This window comes from Aristolochia californica, unplaced genomic scaffold, assembly GCF_029961685.1.
Source record: "Aristolochia californica isolate CCGP_79_NKW_82.1479 unplaced genomic scaffold, dmAriCali1.0.hap1 SCAF_9, whole genome shotgun sequence".
NCBI classification, from domain to species: domain Eukaryota; kingdom Viridiplantae; phylum Streptophyta; class Magnoliopsida; order Piperales; family Aristolochiaceae; genus Aristolochia; species Aristolochia californica.
This window is the reverse complement of record NW_027182290.1, coordinates 24,674,307-24,693,391: the sequence shown is the minus strand read 5'-3', so window position 1 is coordinate 24,693,391 and position 19,085 is coordinate 24,674,307. Positions and strand designations below refer to the sequence as shown.

The window sequence follows — 19,085 nt, the reverse complement described above, 5'->3', positions numbered from 1 at the left end:
ACAGCAAATAGATTTCCTCTATGATGAACATAAACATAGAAAAATAATAAAGTGTCAAAACATCCTAGAAAATATTCTAGAAAAAATTGACCATGGAAATAGCCCTGTTTTCTTCAACAAATTAACAGAACTAAAAAAAAATTTTAGATAATCTAAACAAAAATAAAATGCAAGAACTTGAACAGAAGTCTTAGCATTCAAAGAACATCTAGGTTCAAAGGAACGTCTAGGTTCTCCAGGTCCATCATGGTATAAAACACCTTTTATAACTTGGACACCAGAATGATCTACAAAAAGAAACTTTTAGATCGTTTAAAATTAAAAAGAGAAGGCCTTGACCTCGCTTTACTCCAAAGAAATACTCTTCAACCAAAAGATAATAGAAATACTCTTCAACCAAAAGATAATACAATCCCAGCAATGGTATGGTAGTACTATTTTCGGGAAAGATATATTGATCGCATCTACAACCTTAGATGCAAGATCAAGAAAATCAAACAAAAGATAAACCTTTTAGCTTTGTAAAATGATCTGTAGAGAAAGACTACTAGATCAAATTCGTCTGGTACGCTCAATGAAAGACCAAAATTGGTAAGCCAGAGAAAATCTTAGATCAATGAATGAAACCGATATAGCTTATTGAGCATATCTGATTGAATGGTAGAGATTAACCCGTAGAGAAATTCTACTACGGTATATGATCAGAAGACTTCAAAGGAAGCTTCAAGAAATAGCTCTATGACAGAGTTTTTCTATTTAATGGATATGGAAACTCCATTACCATTGGGCCTTCCTGAAATCACCGGATGGCTTAAAAACCTATTGTACTTTGCAACACCTTGCATAGCACCTAGAAAAAAGGATCCAACACCACCTGCTTTTAGGATTGCTTCCAAAGCATCATCCTCTACCGATGATGAAGTTTACGCAGAATATAATACTTTCGTCGTCAACCGATTTATTATGTTCAAGAGGAAAAACCTTCCTCTACTAAACAAAAAGAGCAACACGACAGTGAACCAGAGGTCTGGGAATCTGATGAAGTTGCAGAAGAAAATACGAAGAAAATAGACTACTCTGCTAAAGACAAAAAGGCAGATGATCTTGGTAAAAGATTTAGAATGCTTCATGGTAGCGACCATTTTGAAGCAGAAACATAAGGGTACGAGACACCCACATGGAAGATAGCTTTAAAGATAACTTCCGAAACCGTACTACAGTTCACCCGCAAGAACGAGAAAGTTTCTCCCACTCCAAAATATCTTTGGGAGGACAAAGGTATTCAACAAAATACACAAATGTCGATCCTTCAAATGCTACTAAGGGACACCAAACCATAGATAGCATAAACCCTTTTGGATTTTATCTCAACTTGGATTGCCCCAAGGATGGAGAAAAAGTCATTAAAGAATAGGAAAGAAGCATGAGCAATGCTACAAATATGCATGAATCTTGGGACAAAGATTCAGCATTTAATTTATTTACCCATGCTTTACAGGGTAATGTAGCTCATTGGTGGGACAACCTTCCCGAAGACCAAAAATGAGCTAATACCTTAATATCGATAGCCAATATCTTGAAAGGATTAGTGGCTAAGATATCAAAGGAATTTCTAGGAATACACCCAACCCTAGAAGCTTACAATGAGAGTACCAAACAAAGAAAATGTTTAGAAACTCTTCAGAAATTAAAAAAGTTACAAATCTGTAACATTTGTTTTTATGAGAAGTATTATTGTGAGTTTGCAAATTACTTCTATAAAGTGCAAAAAGAAGACCAGAAACCTTATCTGTCTATCTTTTATGCAAAATTGCCAGAACCTTTTGCACATGTAGCTAAAAAAGTCTACATTACAAAATATTGGCAAAATAATCCAGAACTTGGTACTTTAACCATAGATAATTTCCTAAACTTTGACACTTTAGGAATAAGACATAGATTTGTACAAGACATGTTGGCAAATCTCTGTGAAGCCCAAAAACTACAAAAGAAAAGTAGTAAGGCACATAAAAAAATATTATGTTGTTCAACCAAGAACAAAAATGTAGGAGCTTATGGTTGTAAAACCACCTCCCATAAGCAAAGAAAATATCCTAAGAGATTTCGTGAGAAAAAAATTAGGATACAAAAAATTTCTACAACAAAGTATACTCCCAGCAAGAGATTCTTTAGAAAACGAACAAATTCTGGCCCTACCACATCTAGTAAAGGGTCAAATGCATATTGCCCAAAAGGGAAACCCCTAAGAAAATGCAAATGTTGGATATGCCAGAAAGAAGGACATTTTGCAAAAAATTGTCCAAACACTAAGAAAACACGGCAATACAAAACCAACATGCTACTCGTCGAAGCAAATGGATTGGACATCATCCATTATGATGACATCCAGTTAGATGATGAAGTATATGAACTTCATCTCGAAACTAAGTCTTCCTCCTCGAAAAACTCAGAAAATATGAGTGACTCTTCAGGCACAACCTTTGCCTAATAGATTTCTTATATTCGGTTATGCTTTAGCCTTCCCGATATATAACACGGCAGCAAGCGTGGTGATTTATATCCCACTATTGTCGTAGAAAAATTTATCTGCTACTGCATCATGCATTTATAGAGAACTTTATAAATAACCTGATACTCTTACTACTCGAAGAATTTTCTTGTATTATAGACAGGTAAAATGGATCCACTCAGCAGCACACTGACGAACCTAGTAGCAACAATTGTCACACTCACGGTATTGCTCTCAACCCTACAGTTACTATTCAACAGTCTTTTAGTTCTCTCAAAACGAGGAGACATACATGAGAATTGTGCCCGATACGGGTTAAGTGGAGAACTCTTACAACTCAAGGTTAAGGAATTAACAGAAGAGTTAAAAGAACTCACTAAACGGAATGATATGCCAAGCTCCTCCACGACTTCTACCGGATCTCCATCGCGAGAAAAGAAAGGTACAACGTCAGCTAATCAGCAGATGGATGACTTTAGTGTTTTGATAAACATAGGTCGACCTAGGATTTCAACCGGTCACGCCAGGCATGAGAAGGAAATCACAACCCAGTCTTCTTTGAAGATAGGGGAATCAGGGATTTCTACTTGCCAATCTAGAGCTGGAAAGGAAACCTTAATGATTTCAACAAAATCAAAATCAGGGACTTCTACCTGTCAGTTTCGAGCTGAAAAGGAAGTCTTAACAGATCCATCTCTAATGGAAACAGACTTGGACTTGTCTAGCAATGAGAAATCATTCAGGACAAAATTGGTTACCCCGTCTAAGATTACAAGGTTGAAAATCCTAAATAAACCAGATAAAACAAGTTTTAATGAGTTTGAGTTTTTAAAGAAATTTAAACCTTTAAAACTTTCGGACATTATGTCTGAGGAACCCTCGCTACGCCCTCAAAAGGTGGACAACATTTGTTCAAAAATCGAATCTGATCATACTATTCAATTCCAGAGATGGAATGAGCAAATTGGAAAAGGTATGAACACTCCCTTCTTCACCACTGAGCCTATAAACAGTTGGAATCAAGTGAAGCTAAGTCATGAAATAGACTCAAAATATGCATCCATGCTTTATTCATATGGATTCATAACGCATATGGTACTTCTCTCCACTGACTTATCAGTTTTGGAGAAAATGCCAAAAGAGATTATAGAGGCTTGCAAAAGTTTTATCTCCATAACAAAGAGTAAAGGAATTCACTTCATTTCCTTTCTTGTATTGCAGAAATTGTTACTGACACAAAGATGTTTCCGAGCATTTCTGTCGTAACACTTGAAGGCATCAAAGAAGGTGACGCTACAAAGGAATATGATCCAAGACATGTTCCAAAAGCCAAGCCATTCCCAGAAGCAGTCTGGCCAACCAGACGTATCCACGGGCTCAAGAACCTGATACAGCTCCTACAACAACTGAGTCAGAAAAAGAATAGTTTTGTCTACAAGACTCCATCCCACTGACGATCGTCTCAAAAAGCTATAAAGAGACTTGGGCACCTGTCCTGACCAGTCTCAAAGCAAGGCTGAAGAAACTCCTCAGAGGAAATATCCCCTTTAGTAAAGCAACCAAGGAAAACTTCTGCCAGATGGCCCAGAAGACTTTTCCAAAGGAGCACACCTGTAGATTGTGCACAGAAAGGCAGTTGTCCTAATGAACAGTCAGCAGCCGTGTCAGCAGACAAGTCGACAGCCATTAAAGCCCAAGACAAAATCAAAGTCCGCAAAGGCGGCTATAAAAGTCCGCAACGGCGGCTACAAAAGTCATCAAAAGCGGCTACACAAAGTCAAGAATGGTGGCTACAAAAGATTCCTGCACGTCAACATCATGATGTCACAAGAGGAAAAGATATTTTTACCCCTGCTTTCGGTGCCGAAAGGTAATAATACAAGGGCAAAAATGAAAAACCAAAAAAACAAAAGTTACCCTTTTTCTTTAAACACACACCTTTCAATTAAGGGTAAAAACAAAAAAAACGAAAGATCTTCAGCTATAAATTCAAAGCTCCTCCAAAGGTTGAGACATTCAAAAACCAACGGACATTCGAAAAACACTCTTTCGAAGAAGAAGAAGAAGAAAGCGATTTCCAGCGAGCATCCTCCGACAAGTTCCTTAAAAGCACGGTATGTGCTTAACAGCTGCAATGGCTGAGTAGAAAAGAGGAAACCGATCGGTGGCACGGTCGATAACTTCGGGAGTTATGTAGATAAGTAGTTTTTCTTTATCAAATTACATCAACTTGTCACTTTGCAATCTACTGGCATTTTAAGTATTAAATAATTTTAATGAACCAAAATTAGAACCTTCTAGTTATATCACATGACTAGAGCTCCTACGTGAAAAATTCAAAACACTAAATACTAACTAGTAACTAATTAGGAACTTCTAAGTGGTTCGCAAGCAAAAATTCCCTACGTGACCACATCTTCTTTCAATATAGATTTTTCCTTGTAAATAAAGTAGATTGATAGAGAAAACAGGATTTATTAGTTGAAAGTTTGAGAATTGTCTACTTTGATATTGATTAGGACTGCAAATGGATCGGATCAACAATCCGTAATTTAAAGAGACCCAGTCCGGAAAACCTGATGCACTTTACAAATAAACGGATTGAATTAATATGTCGATGAAAAATGTTGATATGCACTTAATATGGGTTAAGAGTATGAATGTGTTACAAACAAAACCTGACCCGACCTAATCCAATTTGTAATTTAAAATAGATCAAATTTGATCTAAAATTTTGAAACCCAACACTATCCAAGGATATCTAACCCAATCTACAAATAATTGATTTTATTATAATTTATATACAAATATTGATAATTAATACTACATATCTAAGTAACTTATATTCAAACTCTCCAACTTAAAAGAGTTTTTGTTCTTTAGATCTGATTCTCACTGTCTTAGTTTTATTGCCGAATGTCATTCTCAAAGTGAACATATGACACCAAGCTTACAACACAGTCTGTACTACCTCAAGTTACGAATACTAATTAAAAATATCTTAAAATGAAATGAATTACCATTGAATAAATGATTTGCATTTCAGAACCAAACAAGAAGTCCGGATTTGGTAAACTCAGGGACCCTGACAGAACTCTTGGCAAGGACCCTTTTTGCACCAAGCAAAAGCTTTTCTGTGTTCTGCAAGCAGACCAAAGTCGAAGGGAAATAAAGCACTATGAAGATGGCTCAAAATGATTTTATCATAGAAAACAAACAAGCCACTTGCGTTTACTTTAGAATGGAGCCTTTGCTGGTACACCGGGTGGTCGAGGATACTTCCTAGGGGTAGGCTTGTCTTTGATGCAAACAACAGCAGTTCTCTGGCCATATGGACCTTGTGATTCCACTGAATTTCGAACATAAAGAAGTTCAGAAGCCATTTGACAGTTTAATTCGTACAAGAAAGGAAACAAAAGAAAAATAGGATACAGTGGTTATAATTAAAAACATTTGCACTCCAGGTAAAGCATGAAAATGTGAAAAAAAAAGAGAGCATAAAAGCGCATGACTCTGCAATCAAGATCAAGGAAAGGGCCTTTTTTGTTGGAAATGCCACAGAATCATAAAAATATTCAAATCTAATAAGATGAATTTAATTTAAACCAATTCAGCTATATCATAATTATAGAGAGGTCAAAACTCTACCAGAACATAATTGTAATGTGGAAGCCCCCATTAGTTGGATTGCCTTCTCTGCTTTTTTAATCTCCTCCTGGAGAACATAATGAACCAGGTAACAAAATTTAATATTCAAAAGAGGTCACAATCTGGATATTACAAATTTTTCTGTTTCTTAAAGAAAGACAAATAACAATTAGTGATTCATCTAATGAATACTTGACAAAAGTTCAAAAGAATTGCTTTGCTTCTTTCCCAGTGTAATTGTAGGTGAGTAATGGTTGCAGTACCCTATAGACAATTATGTCCAGATCCCATAAAGTCACAGTGCCTCAACACCAGCTTTTTAGGTGCAGGAATCATATGGGCACCATATAACTTTGGCCCCTCAGGTTTCTGGTGCCCCTTGTCAAATCCCCCAGGTTAGCTTATATATAGAGCATGTGCTAGCTGTTTCCAGCTCCCTCAGGCTCCAACAGAATGCACTGCGTCTCAAGCCTTTGCTACCATACTAGTGTTCTGAAAGAACATGAGAGTATTGGATCTTAAAGGAAAAACCGGATAGAACATATATGAAGAGGTTTGAACAGGAAAGAGTCCCAAAAAGAACAGATGCCATGTCTCCAACTTGAGAGAGTGTTCAAAGAGAAATCAAGAAGAAAATGGTAGAAATAAAAAGTATCAAGAAATGGGAAAGAGGAAGAGAAGATTCTTCCTGATATGAAACAGCTGGAAACATATTTTTTCATTTAAGTTGTGAAAAAAGAAAAGAAAGAAAGAAACAGCCTAATTATCTTCCATTTGTTTACCTCAAGTAGGAGAAAGCTTATCAAACGGGAAAAAGTAACTCTCAACGAAATGCAAAAAGGTAAATAAGAACATAATCTGTTGGAAGCTAATTATCAGGAGATGAAACCTTGAATACCTGTGGATCATAACCTTTTGCTGCTACAAATAAACCTCCAACACGGACCAACGGAAGGCAATATTCTGCTGAAACAGGTAGAATATAACTTTTAGCAAAAAGAATCATTTAAGAACCAAATAGTTCAACATTTTTGGCCACCTCACCCAATATCCTCATTTCTGCCACAGCTCTCGCCACTGATACATCAAATGCCTCCCTAAAGTTGTGATTTTGACCAGCATCCTGTCCTATAGCAATTTATGATGTCAGCAATTTGATAGGAATGTAGAATAATCATGACAGGCATTCTAGTTTACATCAAACTCCATCAATTTTTATTCTTGTACTCAAACATCAGTATTTGATCTGGTATGTCTGAAAGGAGGAAAGCACAAAGGACAACATTTTCTATGAGCACGCAATTATGACAACCAACATGCACATGAGGCACTGGAACTAACAATATAAATAATAAAATGAATAAATGTTAAATTCATGGAAGCCATCTGCTTGGGGAGCACTATTTAAGTTGTTAAAATACTTGTATGAGGGTATTTTGGTCATTTCTCATACTTATATGTTTCTCATAAAAATGCAGTAAGCTAGACTTCATATTAGGACTCTAGGTTTCATTTTTTATTCAATTCTGATCTGTATTTGTGAAGTTATCATAAAACTTTTAATGAAAGGCAGAACTGTCCTTCTACATTATATTTCACATATTTGAGTTATAAGAAGGAGAGAGCTTTCTTGGCTGCTTCCCTTCACTTTTTGTCTCTTTCTTTTCTCTCTTACTTCTTCTTCTCCTATTTCAATTTTACAACTTTCCATAGTATCAGAGCAATAAAAGCCAACCTTGGGAAGTTCCTCTACAAGTTCTTTGGCTCTCTCCATGATTTTTTTATTCCTACAAAAGGTTCCTTGAAACAGTTATTCTACTAGTTGGGTAAAGGTCAAATCTTTCTCTTTTTCTTCCTGCGATAACCATCTGGTTGATTGTCCCTGCTGCTAATTAAGCAGTTTAACATGTTTTACTACCCTAAGAGGGTCATCTAATAGTTTTATGCTAAACCCATACCATTGTTGCCTATATTGTGCCTGAGTCACCTAATCAATGCTTGCATCAGCCGTACATGCTGGCATTTGGGATATGATTTGTGTTGATTTCTAGTGGAATTGGAAATTGTGGTAGTTCTTGCTTGGTGTGATATTGTGTATGTGCCCTAATTTAGAAGTGTAGGGCCCACTTAACATGCACAGGTTAGAATTTGACTTTATTGGCATTTTGGATTAAGTATATTGTTAAGTTGGAGCCTAATCAACGCCCAACGCTGATTCGTTATGCGGGTCGACCTTTTTGGAAGGGGGGTGGGGAACCCCCGCCAGATCCATGATATATTGATTGTTGTTTCATTAAGGGTAGTTTGGGGATTTCCAACTTGTAATCCGATTGCCCTAATTTGCCCTTTATATTTAGGGGTGTTGTTGTTAGGGTTTTATCACCCGAAGTATTATCATTGAAGAAGGAACTTGAGTTGAGGCCCGAGAGAGGTTAGAGAAAACACCTGTAAGTGTGTCATTTCTCTTGTAAACTATTTCATCTTCATAGTGGATTACTACAATGGCAGAAGACAGAACATAGTCTCATCTTGAGGCAAACCTGTATAAATTTTGTTTTGTATTCTAGTGTTTGTTTTTCCTTTCTTCCATGATTATTATTATTTTTATCGTTAGTTTGGAATTAGGGCGTCTAATTCCTAACAATGGAGCCTAATTAACACCGTATGCCTCACCCGGATCGCTGTGTTGCGGATCGACCTTCACGGTAAGGTCACGTGGGGGTTGGTAACGGGTGGAGAGCCCCCCTCCTAGGGATTCTAGGGCGGAGCCACCAAAAGGTCCACGATATATTGATTGTTGTTTCATTAAGGGTAGTTTGGGGATTTCACTCTCGTATTGCGGTTGCCCAAGTTTTCTCTTTATATTTGGGGTGCTGCTATTAGGGTTTATCATCATCGGAATAGGAGCATCATCGGTTGCGACTGAGAGAGGTTAGAGAAGCGATTTCTCTTGGAAACGATTTCATCTTCATAGTGATTACTGTAGTGGCGGAAGACAGGTCGTAGTCTCACCTTGAGACAAACCTGTATAAATCTTGTGTCTTTCTTCGTGCTTGTTTTTTTTCTTCTGCATTTATTATTATTGTTCTCACTAGTTGGAATTAGGGCGTCTAATTCCTAACACATGTCACTTTGTTAGTAGTTGCAGTATACTTAGAGGCTATTAGAAGATTAAATGGCTGACTCAAGCAACCATGTTGCTATATTTCAGGCTTCTGAGAGTTCAGATAGAAAGGACTTTCATTCCATTCAGATTACTTTTGTGAAGTAGAATGGGCCGAATTATATGAATTGGTCTTAATTTGTCCTCATATTTTTAAAGGCAAAAAGGAAGGCCAAGTCTACTGGGATGGCCCCCCTAATCCATTAACTGAAGGTTGGGAAGCAACAATAATCAAATGATCAATTAGTTAGTCAATAGTACGGAATCAAGGTTTAGTGATCAGATCATGAGTTGTGAAACTTCGAAAGATATGTGGAATACACTTGTCTCTATCTTATCTCGAGAGAGCAATCTATGTATAGAATATATGATATGTATATTAGATATTTTAACATGCACAGGGGAGATAGATCTTTTATTGACTATTTTACAAAGATGTGAGGTGTTTTGCAAGAAATTAGTACTTTCCATTTCTTTCCTACAAATGCAAATTACATTCGTAAGGACAAAAATCAAATTCAGGTGACAAGATTTTTGGATGGTTTTTGGTTTCTATATGACGTTATTCGAGTATAATTATTGGCTAATGATGATGTGAAGAAAGTGCAGTGGCTGGTAAAAATGAGAAAGATACAAGAGTTGTTGATGCTACTGCTCTCAACCTCTATTCGTCTTTTTATGTCTGAGGCAAGAGGTCATGGAAGTAGTACTTGAGGTTTGGTAGAAACTCTTCTACTCAAGGCCACGGATGTAATGGTAGAGGGGATAAAAAGTGCACTCACTGCGGTCAAAAACCATTTTTTAGATACATGCTAGGAGAAGTTTGGGAAGCCAGCATGGGGGAACTCAACTACGATAGGAAGAGACAATATTCCATTTACTGGCCGACAAGAAGAAATCAGCAACTACTTCAGAGGCCGGGTCAATTGACTTATACACCAATTGACTTCCACACCTATTACTATTTCTTCCAAACAACCAGATTTCTCCTCCTCTGCAAGTGCCACAATTGTGAGTACAGGTATGCAAGCACTGAATGTGTCTCATTCTATTGAATTATCAATTCAAGAGCATCCACACACATGTCAAGTATGCCCTCTTTATTTCAATCTACCAATTCTTTTCAATCCTATCATAATGTTACTTTAGCCGATGGGTCCACCTCCCCAATTCAGATGGAAGGTACTGTTCACAGTACTCAAATATCCTTGAACTCAGTTCTGTTCGTTCCAAACTTTCCTATGAACCTTTTGTCTATTAGTAATATCACTAAATCTTTCAAATGTTCAATAACTTTTTCTACTAGTGTTTTTCAGGATTTGCAGACAAAGAGGACAATTGGTTCAAAACATGAGAAAGGCGGACTCTACCTTTTGAATGATGTATTGATTCCGAAGATGGTGGCTCTTACAACTAAAGATTCTCCATACCTATGGCACTTGTATTTGGAACATCCATCACTAGCTAATCTTTGTGTTAGAAAATATGTTCAAGAGTATTTAGGTCATTTCAACACTTTTGTAGTTTTATTTCGATATGTAATCTTGTTTTGTGTTGAATTATTTTAGTGGTTAAATTTTCATGTACATAGGGTACATAGGGAGATATAAGGAGAATAAGCATGATTGAGTGTATAGGGGCATTGTTGAATTTAGGATCCCTTTTCCAATATTCCGAGCAAAAGAAAGAAGAAAGAAGAAGAAGAAAAGGGAAGAAGAGTTCTCGGGTAGAGAGAAGAAAAAGAAAAGAGAAAAAGAGGTATGTGCCAAGCAAAGAGAGAGGGAGAGATTAACTCAAGAAGAAGATGTGTAACTTGATTAATTCCGAATTACAACACCTCTATTTATAGTAGAGGAAGAGATAGAGTCCTTATACAATTAGCCTTTCAATCTCCTAATTACATTCCAACTCTAACTCTCTAAGATAAGTCTATTCAAAACAATCTACTAGAAGACTAATATGAGTTGAACTAGAACTCTTACTTCAATCACGTGAATATAAGGGAGGAGGCCAGCTCGTGGCCTTATCCTTGTGGGTCCCTCATGATCTTCCAGCTTATCTTGATAAGGTTGCCAGCTCGTGGGATATTTGTGGGTCCCACTTGATCTTCAAGTCCTCTAACTCATTTCAGTTTGTGCTTCTTAACTCCTTAACTCGTGCTAGCTTGGGTGAGGACTCTTCTTGGTGTCCCACATCCTCTTGGTGGGTCCCACCAGCTCGAGCACCTTGGTGGGTCCCACATTGTAACAAGCATTATTGTAATTTTGATTGAAACCTATTATGAGATAGAACTGGGGGTCAACGAGCCTTCTTTTGGCTCTTCTCTTAGCCTCTCTCTTCTCTTTCTCTCTTCCTCTCACTTTTCTCTTCTTCCAACACCAAAAACCTTAATTTTTACATGGTATTAGAGCAGTAGATCACTGATGGGAGCACCTTACTGCAGTTTTCCATCAGATTTGAAGAGGACAACTTCCTAGAAGAAGAGTTCTACAAGTTTTTCGTTTACTAGTTCATAAAAGTTCAAGTTTTTCCTCTTTTTCTCTATCATAACCTTAGGGTTACTGGTTTCTATTTATCATTGAGGGATCCAATATGATTTTATTGCCCTAATTGGGTTTCTATTGGAATTTCTTGGGATATGTATCACCCATCCCTATTATTGTGCCTATGTCATCCCAGAATTGGCTGATGTCAGCCCTAATTGAGAAGTAATTTATATTATTTTCATTGAATTTGATGCATTGTGCTGGTTTTTTTGAAGTGCGCACCTCCTAGTTTCTTGCCCTAACCCTAATTCTACTCTAGTGATAAATTTGGAAATTTTTTGGAAGCATAAATTGGTTATTTTGTGCTTCTATATCAATAATATGGCCCTCCTTTTTCGTGGCCTCCACTAATCACTTGTTTGGTCTGGCTGTCCTATAAACATAATAAGAAGGATGAATGGTGACAAAACAATTAAGTTTTTCAATAATTTGACTAAAAAACATAAGACTCAAGAAGAATTGAGGAACAAATAAAACTTCAGACATAGGCAAAAAAGGGAATGGTGAAGAGGAGCCAATACCTTGAATTTTAGTTGGAGAACCACCAACAATAGATATTAACCAAATTAGTGGGACATGGACACAAAGAAGATAAATTGCCTATTTCCAATAAGATGTTCAAAGGTACCGAATCAATAATTCAAGGTGAAGAGTTGGAACATTAAGGGAGGGGGGGGGGGGGGGGGGGGGGTTAGTGCACAATGTAAGTGTAGAGGGAAATGAAATACAATGAAAAGTACTTTCCTTAGGGAAAGTGAGAGGGAATGTAAAGTAGTTGTTTGTGTTAGTGTGCGCAATGGAAAGTACAGTGTAAAGTACTTGTTTGTGTTAGCGTGCGCAATGGAAAATGCAGTATAAAGTACTTGTTTGTGTTAGTGTGCGCAATGGAAAGTGCAGTATAAAGTACTTGTTTGTGTTAGTGTACACAATGGAAAGTGTGGTGTAAAGTGCATATAGATTATTTATTAAATAAAATATTTTGATATATCTGACTATCAGAAAAATAAATTAATATTAATTAATAAATAAAATATATTAAATATAATAATTAAACAAATGCTTACTTTTATAGTATTAAAATTTTAATCAAATTTTAATTTTGTAATAACTAAATATAAAATAATTATACAAATATCGTACTACATAACATACTACACGAATATCGTAATAATAAAAATAAAAATAATACAACTATAACTCAATCACCTTTTTAATATAAAAAATTATATCTATTCATACAAAAGTACAACATAAAAAATATTTAGTGGCATTAAAACATAATAGTCAATAATTTTGCCACATCTAAATTGTTAAAACATCTCGATAATGTGATGCTCTTGTAGATTGTACTGCAGACTCCCTCTGAGTACGTGCGACTAAAATAAAATATTAAAAACAAATAAAAAATATAAAAAACATAAGTGAATATAATAAATAAATAAATTATTTTTTAATAACATAAGATATGTTTTAACATTAAAAACCACTAATTTAATATAATAAATAAATATATATTTATCAATAACATAATATATTTTTATGTATTATTAATTAATAATATGTTGTCACAAAATTTAAAACCATTGGTTTAATTAATTATAGCAATGGGATAATTAAAATATATTAGTATAGTAATTATAAAATAAATATATTAAATAAATAACAATAATTAATTTATAAATAAAAAATATAAATTTTTTTTTTTACGGTTTAATTTTTCCTAACTTGGGAAAAATTAAACCATCGTCTTCCTGCGTGCGTCGTCTTCCTCAATGGCAGGAGACTACGGCGACGGGCCAGCGAGTAATGAGAGGCGACGCACCAACGGTACGCCTAGAGGGAGAAGAGAGGGAGGCCGAGAGGCTCGACGACAGAGGCTCGGCCTCCCATGCTCTGAGACGAGGTCGAGAGGGAGAGGAGAGGGAGGCCGAGAGAGAAGAGAAGCCGAAAGTCGCGAGAGAGAACAAAAAAATTCTCCAAAACCTCGTTTGACAAAGGTTCCTCCCCGACAGCAAGATGTATTTGAACAATGGTAAGTGAAATCCGAGCTCGACCCCTCGGATTTCACTTACCATCGTTTTATGCCGAAGCGAAATACAACTCCCGCGTCACTTACTGGGCGCACTAACGGGTTTCGGCCCACTTTCCCCAACGTAAGTGAAATACACTTCAGTAACGCTGCACACTAATAGGCCCTAAAGAGAAAGAGACATTCCTGTAGCTGTAATATGGTTGTTGGAGTACTTGAAGATGATGTTGAGGCTAGTATACTCTTAAGTTTGAAGAACATCACAGTCCTCCTCAGTAAGATTTTTGGAGTTGACTTGTGGTACAAGACTCACTTCTTTGTTCTCTAGGACACCAACAACTTGATTCATAGTAGAAGAAAATCCAAGGAGCTAAAGAATCTCAAGAGGACCCTCCAAAATTGTGACCTCTACCTTAACCTTTGCCAAAACCTCGCCCTCGGCCTCTACCTGAATATGCCTATCTCTACCTTGACTAACCATGGCTGATGTTTCAAGTGATCTAGTTTGAACCTTCGGTTGACATAGCTGGAATTTAAAGTAGTGTAGCACAAATATCATCTAATGAGGGTTTTGCATAAGTACTTAAAATCTGATTCTAGGCCACTTCGAGGTATGGTCATAAATTCGCAAGGCAAATAGCCCCGACTAATTGCTCCCTTTGTGTTTCTTGAACAGCTATGTCAAAGAAGTATGGCTAGGCAAGTTTACACTCTTGCAAGAACCTTCTAAATCAAGCAAAGTACTCATTAAGATTCTCTAAATGCTTAGTGGTGTATATAGCTTAAAAAACATCATAAAGTCTTTATAGGATGTCTGTACTAGAATATAGTTTAGTGCCAGGTATCCCAGATGATTTTGGCAGTTTCAAAATGCCCGACATTATTAGCCACAAACTCTTCCATATTGTTGATTAGACAGTTAATAACTAATGCGTCTTCTTTCAGCCATTTTTTGTCATGAATATCTTCTTCACCATGAGGAGGTGATGACTTTGTGAGATGGTCATCCAAACCAAAAGTAAAAATCATAAGACAAATTGAGACCATGCCAGATAATTGGAGACACCTTTCAATGAAAAGGTAGTAATTCTTAAAAACTCATGGGAAGAAATAAAATTTTCAGCCATGTTCAGATAGAGACTAAAAGCTCTCTAGAACCAACCTCTCAATGAAATATGTGTTACTAACTAGTATAGACCCCTAAATCAATAAGAAGAAAACAATTTCTAAACTAGCGGGATAAGATTAATTAAATAACAAAGTGAGTAAGAATCAAAGGAAGGCATACAAGAGCAGAATTCGAACTTTCTCAAGCTAGCATTAGACCATTATTTCACACATGAAAAAGATTCAAATTGATGATGAAATTGTTCAAGGGGCAGGCTTACTCAACTAGGATACAAATAAGAACTCTTGCATGTAAATAGACTAACATAACTTGGCAGAAATTCATCAAACTCTAAGTTAAGGTTACAGCTTGTTAAAATTGTAAAATCACTCAAATAACAAAGAGGCTTGAAGAGCCATTCAAGAGGAGATTTTGAATTTGAATAAGGCAAATAATCATGATGAAAAGACTTCTGAATTGAATTTGTAAAGAAGTTGACACAAACTAGAAAAAAAAAATAGCAAGTTTAAAAAGAAACTCATATGGCGTGCATGAAGAAGAAGGGAAATTCTTCACCAATTCAAGGAAGACCTTCACAAATCCGAGTTAATCCTTAATGAATCAAGGATATGAGAAAAAGTGAGTTTTTCCATGACTTATCTGGCTGGTTGTGGCTGAGTTGAAGAATTCAAAAAAACCTTCTTTTGGCTGAACTAAAACTTGCTTTAAGAGTCTTCCATGGAATAATATCGGCCCTCCTTGTGCATATGAGAATTTTGAGCAGTTTCAAAGTATGAACCCTAGAATCCCTGCCCTAATACGATGTTAGATTCTAGGGGTCAATTCTCTTAGATGGAGTTCAGTGAGAGGAGAAGAGAAGAAAGTTTTAGAAGAAGAAGAAGAAGAAGGAGGATGAGGAGGTAAGGTAATGAGGTGAGAAAGAGAGAACTTATGGAATAGCCCAGCCTTAGGGTTTCAAAATACGGTGAGCTCCTCTCTCTTTAGTATTATTATAAGAGCCCAAGAAAGATTACAAGTATGCCCCTATGGCGTCTCAATCATAACAATTATAAGCAAGAACTAACCCAGCCCTTTACATCATATTATTCAACAAATGCCAACATGTCATCCCTATTTTTTTTTTTTATATGACCTTCACTTTTTTTATGCCAGGTCAAAATTATCATAATTGTTGAAAAGGCAAATATTTACAATATTTTTTTAACCATCACAGTAACAAATATTTACAGTTTTTTTAATCATCGAAGCAGGACATCAGCATTGTTGGCCTCAGTTAGTACCCTTTAGTTTGTACCTAAATGTGATATCCACATCTCAAGTCCATTGTCCATTTTGTGCAAGTCTGAGTGCTAATAGGAAAAGTACCACATAGATAAGTGTTAATAAAATCCTTCGGTTGTTAATTAGGAAATGACCTTATAATGTAACTAGACATTTTGGGATGGACCTGAACCCAACTTTAACATGGTATCAAAGCAAGACATGCCTGGTTGAGCCTATTATATGCCTCGTTTAGTTTTACTTATTTGTATTGTTCATGTTCCAAGCCTGTTACCCGTTTGAGTTAAGCTTGGATGTATGGAGGAATGTCAGTCAGAAAATCCTTTGGTTATTAGTTGAGAAGATACCTCCTAACTTAACCTAATTAGTTTAGGAAGGACCTAAAACCAACTTTGACATGGTACCAAAACAGGTATGTGGATGTAAGCTTCCACCTAATATTGTGTACTTGTAAAAGTCATAAAAAAAAAGACTTTACATGTGAAGGGGAGTGTTATAAATAATCCCATATAGATCCACGATAAGAATGATCTTGTTTTTATTGTTTGAAAAGAAGTTTTCTAATTTGGCTAGTCGTTTCAGGATGCCTAGACCCAAATCTAACAAATCATAACTCCAAATGGCTTAAAAAAATAGACAAATCGTTCCGATATTTGCATGCACATATCAGATGACTAAAATGGAATTGTTTTGTTCATGAGTCATCCATTGACAAACTGATTAGATATCTCACATTACTCTATTCCAGAGTTCTTGTTTATTCAGCAATCAGTTGCAACGTGTTTGCATGAGGTGGTTTCTAAATTCTAATCGAATACTTGCCAGTTACAGTGGGAAACTATTATATGACTGAAAATTACTCAAGAATCCCTATAACTCTTCCCATGCTAGGACAAGAAAGATAACAAGTAAACTTTTAGTGGGCACTTAGAAAAGCAGTCAGTCATAACATCCAGTGTGTCTATGTCTTCCAGAGAAAATTAAGATGGATGTCACATTCAAGAATCCTTTAAACTCTGTAAGCCTTCTCTCCGTAAAACTTTTTATCCATGCTTTTGAAGGGCCTCTATTTCAGAGATTCAAGCATTAAATATATTTGAATTCACTAAAGAATGCAAATATTCTAGAATGCTTCTCTACCATCTTAGAAAAAGTGACCAACTTATTGAAACGTGTATAGGAATCTGGCTGGTGGATGACGGGTTCCCCTCCCAACTTACACTTTCTTAGCTTAATTGTAACCTTGTGCCAAGGACAGTACTTTTGAAACATATTTCTGCGTATATTTTCTTTATCTTAACTTAGTCTAAATAATATTGAGACTATTTTGTATCATTTTAAAATTCAACAAGGGTATAATAGTCGTTTAAATAGTTCAAATAACAAAAAAAACCATCCTATTCAACAAGGGTATAATAGTCATTTAAATAGTTTAAATAACAAAAAAAAACCATCCTTCTAGAGCAATGCATTTCATATATGTACCTCTGCTCTTGCACGCAATATTTGAACATTTGACAAACCGGTAAGAGCAACAGCATGCTCCAAGAAGAGGCAGCGTTTCTGCATCGATTCTAAAAGCGTAACTTTCCAACCTACAAAACACAAAATACTACCATCCATCTATAAATTTGAATTACGCAATAAATTTCCAAAGGATAAAACAAATGCAAACACAAGTTACACTACAACCATTCATAGCATGCGAAAAGACATCATTTTGTTCCTAGATATCAAGTTCTGTGTCCAATGTCATCGCACTTTTAATACAAACCAGAGAGCAAGAAGTAGGAGGCCTCTGTTTGCTAGGCAGGTAACTAGCCCTTGATGGTTGTAGGACGATGGGAGATGAGAGGAATTCATTTCCTAAAATTCAATTATTAAACACGACGACTTACCAAACTTGGAATGAAATAACAGAAATTTTAAAACAAGCAAGAATCAGAAAAATTACTAGGGCACGCAATCGCGAAGATTAATCCAGGAAGACCAGGACCAGTGCCAACGTCCACAAGTTTGAGACCATCGCAGGAAGAACCACAACGAGAAAGGTAGGAGTTTTGAATTGGGGGGATAATAGCGAGAGAATCCTCAACATGCCGCTTCATAACGTCGCTTGTCTCCGTTACAGCAGTAAGATTCATTCGCTGGGACATGAAAACCATGAATAAGTGCAGTGAGAGGAGAGAGAGATATTGCTCGTGTCTTCCAATACGGACCTGATTCCATTGAAGAAGCGCATCAACATAGATAGAAATTTGTTCTTGCTGACTCGTAGTTAGGTCTTCGAGCTGCGGGGACTGGAGGGAGGCTTTGACAAGAGTGCTATGGGGGTGCCTACAGGATGAAGAAATGGGTGTGGTGGCGACTCGTTTGATGAACGTCCGAAAAGACAGATAACTGAACTGATGGTAGGAAAGGCTCGGTAGCTGATGGCACCACATCTGCTTACACTGCCGATAACCCAAACCCAACCGGCCGACGATAGAAACAGCTCGCCGGTAATGATTGGGAGATTCTGCGCAGCGGCTGTCGCCACAGTTTAAATTTTCATTTGCGGGAGGGTTTACAGTTTACATATCTACTTCTCAAATACGAGAATCCCTTCTCAATCGAAAATTTCGGATAATTTCATAGTCCAACAACCTTGAATTCTTGATAGTTGATAAGATTGAAAATAAATAAAAAGGCGGAAAAGGAGACAAGACACCCATATCAATGCCAAACACACGTGTTTTGGTTGCTCTCACGTGCACATCTCCAGCGCAAGTTAACGGTGA

General features: G+C 36.6%; 1 protein-coding gene across 2 annotated transcripts; it reads right to left on the bottom strand.

The window, feature by feature from the left end:
* Nucleotides 1–5,395: 5,395 nt before the first annotated feature.
* LOC137941861 (uncharacterized) lies at nucleotides 5,396–18,904 on the bottom strand. 2 transcript variants are annotated; one of them, XM_068787468.1, is made up of 8 exons: nucleotides 18,525–18,904; nucleotides 18,260–18,452; nucleotides 17,791–17,900; nucleotides 7,202–7,280; nucleotides 7,056–7,123; nucleotides 6,158–6,224; nucleotides 5,745–5,858; nucleotides 5,396–5,650 (listed from the first exon to the last, which is right to left on the bottom strand). In XM_068787468.1, exons 1-7 carry the CDS (start codon nucleotides 18,747–18,749, stop codon nucleotides 5,746–5,748), a joined length of 855 nt encoding a protein of 284 aa, XP_068643569.1. In that variant the 5' UTR covers nucleotides 18,750–18,904; the 3' UTR covers nucleotides 5,396–5,650; nucleotide 5,745. The 2 variants fall into 2 exon arrangements, with proteins under 2 accessions (XP_068643569.1, XP_068643568.1); XM_068787467.1 differs by having other exon boundaries at nucleotides 5,396–5,858.
* Between the last annotated feature and the right edge of the window lie 181 nt (nucleotides 18,905–19,085).

Bases quoted from the DNA above. Each gene is read 5' to 3' on its own strand.
- LOC137941861 (XM_068787467.1), bottom strand. From the start codon at position 18,749: ATGTGGTGCCATCAGCTACCGAGCCTTTCCTACCATCAGTTCAGTTAT. The intron at 18,453-18,524 runs GTCCGTATTGGA...TTCATGTCCCAG, and splicing joins CGCTTCTTCAATGGAATCAG to CGAATGAATCTTACTGCTGT. The intron at 7,281-17,790 runs GTACATATATGA...GCTATAGGACAG, and splicing joins TATTGCGTGCAAGAGCAGAG to GATGCTGGTCAAAATCACAA.